This window comes from Nicotiana tabacum, chromosome 11 (assembly GCF_000715075.1).
Source record: "Nicotiana tabacum cultivar K326 chromosome 11, ASM71507v2, whole genome shotgun sequence".
NCBI lineage: Eukaryota > Viridiplantae > Streptophyta > Magnoliopsida > Solanales > Solanaceae > Nicotiana > Nicotiana tabacum.
Window position 1 is genome coordinate 78,851,638 of NC_134090.1, and position 4,660 is coordinate 78,856,297.

The window sequence follows — 4,660 nt, forward strand, 5'->3', positions numbered from 1 at the left end:
CAGTCAAAAATTGGAACGAAGGGAATACTACATAAAAACAATTCTCTACGACAATATGGGCCCTAAGAATTAGTGGAGCTGAAAAAGAGAACCAGAATCTGAAAACAAAGGCAAAGAGAAGATAAGAGAGATTTATTTTTGAATTATTCCATTCCCACTTCACTTGGATATATACAAAAATAAGTAGGGCTAATTCTAGTTCTCATTATGCTTTTAAAAAGGAGGCAATAATGGGGCCCCTTATTACTAGCTTTTAATTTTTGAATTGACTGAATGGTCCCTTATGCTTTCCTTGCTTTGAACAATTTGAGTGAATTGATGCCTTCTTCCTAGCTCCTCGTTTAGTTACTTAGTAATAACAACAACAACAACAACGACCCAGTATAATCCCACAAGTGGGGTCTGGGGAGGGTAATATGTACGCAGACCTTACCCCTACCCCGAAGGGTAGAGAGACTGTTTCCAGGAGACCCTCGGCTCAAAAAAGCAATAGGAGATGATATATTAGTACCATAAAAAAAATGCGTAATAAAATAACAACAATATATATATCCTCTTTTTTTGGTCTGTGATAACTTTTTGAAGTATATGGCGTTCGACTATTACACTTATTAGTAAGATGATTATGTATAAATCGCAATGTATTAGTATAATTAAACTTATTTGTATACTAGCTTTGCTTATCCTTGAAAGAAAATTGAATTCTTGATCAAGTATTGTACTTTCCTCTTTAGGAATGCGTGCATGCTCGACCAAGAGGGTGTTTGGGTAAGTTAATAAACTGATCAAACAAGCATATAAATAATTTTTGATTTAGCTACACATTTGGTGAACTATTATCAAATTATACATACGGTGTGTATAAGTCACATGAATTAGTGAAAGACAAATTCTGTAGCTAAACATCGAAATTCATCGCTAATTCTACTTAGCAACGAATTACCAATAAATTATTAAATATATTGTTAACTATGAGCAATTTTACGACAAATTAACAACAAAGTTTATAAAGTATCTTGAACACCATTAACAAAATGTAAGGGTTCGAACTTTTTCGGTGTCTCTGAGTGCAGATTCTTCACACATAGAATTTGACAATTTTATCAATTATTTACCACTACATTCTATTTGAGATTTACTTCATAGCTAAGAAATGCAAATCTTGGTCAGTAGTCACTGTTATCCAAACAAAAATATTCCTTATTCCCCGTAAAGTAATAAAAGGATGCATGGTCATATATACTCAAGACCATAAGGTTCTTCTATTTGAAACAATTTGCCACCCCTTGAAATTAAAGCTAGTAAAGTAAGCTGAACAAGCCAGCACAAGAAAGAAAAACCCAACACCATAAAGAAACCCCACCAACCCCCACGTACTAATAACTCTTAAGACATTCCTTCAAAAACTCACACACACACACACTTGAGAAAAACTTACAAGCTAGTGAATTAAGTAGCTAAAAGAACATGTATAGATTCAGCAACACAGTGATAGGTTTCTTGAATCTTTTCACACTGTTAGCATCAATTCCAATAATAGGAGCTGGATTATGGATGGCAAGGAGCAGTACAACATGTGAAAAATTCCTCCAAACACCACTCTTGTTTCTAGGTTTCATAATCCTCATAATTTCATTGGCTGGTTTCATAGGAGCTTGTTTCCATGTTGCATGGGCACTTTGGCTATACCTTTTTGTCATGTTGTTCCTCATAGGGGCATTGATGGGGTTAACTGTGTTTGGTTTTGTGGTAACAAGCCAAGGTGGTGTGGTGGATGTGCCTGGGAAAGTGTACAAAGAGTATCATCTTGACAATTACTCAACATGGTTGAAGAAGAGAATTAAGGATCCTCAATATTGGATGACTATTAGGGCTTGTATTTTGGGTTCCAAGACTTGTGCTACTGTTATTACTTGGAGTCCATTTGATTATCTTACCAAAGACTTGACTCCTATTCAGGTAAATCTTTTATTACTTGTACAGGTGTTTTTTCTTTATTATTTGACAAATTTGGTGGTCTAATTCTAATACTCCATATGGTTTATGAAAACTTGTTGGTCTAAAATTCAACTTGGTTTATGAAAGTGTCCTTTTCCTTCACTTCTTAAAAAAAAAAAAGGAATTGTGTAACTTAGAAAAGAAAGAGGAAACAAGGGTGGCTGTGTCTTCTTAATCAATAAATTACAACTTTGTATATTAAGACAACTAGTAGAGGATAGTACATCCAAGAGACAAATGAAATTATCCTTTCTTTATTTGTTTTTATTTTGTCTTGGTTGGAAAAGATCATTTAGTCATGAAGAAAAAGCTTTTACCTCTTTCTTTAATTTATTGCTACTACTATTTGCTTTTGTCACTTCCCCTCCTCTGGGTGAGGGTGAGGAGAGGAGGATTTATTCTTGGTAGGCGAATCACTGTTTGCAAATTAGAAGGAATTGTGTTGTGTAGGGGGTTTAATGTTGTGGGACGGAATAATACTTCAACTCTCCAAAAGGGTACAAAAATGTGTCCACATTTTACTTAATTAAATAGTTTGCTTCTTTAAACGCATCTATATTTGATATACATTAAATTTATCTTTTAATTGTATTTTCTTTCACATGTGTTTCGTCTAAATTCCAACTATTTCCTTTAGCAAAATTTTAATCTTTTTGACAAGAGCTTCATTTTTCTAAGGAACAAAAAGTACCAATTACCATTTCACATTTTTTGCTGATATGTCTTTAGACCAGAGGTACCAAGTTTAGCGACAGTATGTGACTGGATAATTATCATGATTTCAACAAACTCTTAAAAAGACGACATATATATTTTGCAATTGGAAGTTTCCTTAAATGATTGAAAGAGGAAAACAACAACATGATCAGTGTATTCTTTTTTTGCTTTAAGCTACACGTATAAAAAATGCAAAGTGTTTAATACAATTAATACAGTTTAACATATTATAAATTGTTACAATAGTTATTCAGGTTATCAATTAATTCATATCATAGAAATTTATCTTTATATAAATATTTGGTTGTGTGAAATGGCAGTCAGGGTGTTGCAAGCCACCAACAGCATGCAACTATGGATTGACAACACTGTCACAGGACCCGGATTGTTACCGTTGGAACAATGACCCGAATTTGCTGTGCTATGAATGTGACTCTTGCAAAGCTGGAGTTCTTGAAGATGTGAGAAGAGATTGGCAAAAGATATCTGTTCTTAACATTGTCATGCTCGTCTTCCTCATTGGTATTTACTCCATTGGTTGTTGTGCTTTCCAAAACACTAAGCGGGCTGTATCCGATTACCCGCATGGCCAAAACCGTATGTCTAAAGTCCGACCCAGATGGGATTTCTACTGGTACGTCACCCTTCGCCAATTTCCACCACACTTTTTTTAAACAATACTTGATCGTGTAAATAAATTTGTACACTACATGAAGGGTAAAGCACTTTTGCTTTAGCTTGCGATTTCAAATCATCCAAACATATAAATTTCTAAAACAAATTATTATTTCCAAAGTAACAACCAAGCCCCCTTTTACTTAAGGATGTATATTGTACGATCAAATCAAATCTTTAAATGTCTTTGACTTAGCTTTATTCCTATTGCTTTTTTTGGTTGATAGGTGGAGATGGTGGCACGACAGAAGACGTCAGCTTTATTAGACCGAAAACTTGCCAAACTCTTCGTTTTGTGCACATCGTTCTGTAAAAGTTAATGATCAAAAGGGGTGTCACTTCTCTTTGTTTTCTCTTCAATCTCAATGAATATTTCAAGGGATTTTTCCACAGCTTTTCTCTTTTATTATAGCTTGTTTTGATTTGATCGCCTTTTCTGTACAAAGAAAAAGATTTTACTACTACACTTTGTTTCCCATTCTACGCTTTTCTTTCCACTTTTTATCTTTATTCTTTAATCTAGTCCTTTCTCTTTCTTTTTTTTTTTTTTGGCAAATAAAGAATATTTATACTGCAAAATACTTTCGGAAAATATGTGCCTGCTAGACCCAGAAGTGTAGCTAATAGCCTGTTTGGCCAAGCTAGAGAAATCAGCTTATTTTAAGAAGTGCTTTTGAAAAAAATACTTTTTGAGACAAGCAGTTTATGTTTGGCTAATCAGTCTGAAAAGCACTTTTGAAAAATAATTTGTGTTTGGTCAAGCTTTTTAGAAAGTGCTTTAAGTGTCAAATTACGAATAAGGACATGAATAGATTTACTTAATAATTAATATTATAAGTAAATAAATAATATCAAAATTTTGTTATTACATGCAATAATTTAAAAAAATTTATTTTATTTAAGTAAAATATGAAAATAAAATTAAAAAGTACTTAATTCTTTTAATATAAGTTAAATATATTAAAATTCCTTCAACAAATATAAAAGCATTCACCCCTAAAGTCACTATATATTAGAAAGTTTTCCTAAAAATAAGAAGAAATATTTATAAATTAATATCCTAAGTATTAGGTTTAAGGGTTATTTTGGTATATACTATATTTTGTTAAGGGTATTTTAGGTAAGAAGAAAAGCCAAAACTGCTTCTGCTTTGGAAAGAAACTACTTTTTTCTGCTTCTCTGAAACTGCTTCTGCTTCTTCCCAAAAGCACTTTTTCCCCCAAATAAGCTTGGCCAAACACCTCAAATTAGGAAAAAAAAGTGCTTTTGG

General features: G+C 32.9%; 1 protein-coding gene across 1 annotated transcript; it reads left to right on the forward strand.

Annotated features, from left to right (window-relative positions):
• The first annotated feature begins 1,252 nt into the window (after positions 1-1,252).
• LOC107805247 (tetraspanin-6-like) lies at positions 1,253-3,873 on the forward strand. The gene is made up of 3 exons (XM_016629244.2): positions 1,253-1,959; positions 3,036-3,349; positions 3,618-3,873. The coding sequence occupies exons 1-3, from the start codon at positions 1,468-1,470 to the stop codon at positions 3,655-3,657; spliced, it is 846 nt and encodes a 281-aa protein (XP_016484730.1). The 5' UTR covers positions 1,253-1,467; the 3' UTR covers positions 3,658-3,873.
• Positions 3,874-4,660: the final 787 nt, after the last annotated feature.

Excerpts from the sequence above, each read along its gene's own strand:
- LOC107805247 (XM_016629244.2), top strand. The coding sequence starts at position 1,468 with ATGTATAGATTCAGCAACACAGTGATAGGTTTCTTGAATCTTTTCACA. Across the intron at positions 1,960-3,035 it reads AAGACTTGACTCCTATTCAG|TCAGGGTGTTGCAAGCCACC; the intron begins GTAAATCTTTTA and ends GTGAAATGGCAG. Across the intron at positions 3,350-3,617 it reads CCCAGATGGGATTTCTACTG|GTGGAGATGGTGGCACGACA; the intron begins GTACGTCACCCT and ends TTTGGTTGATAG.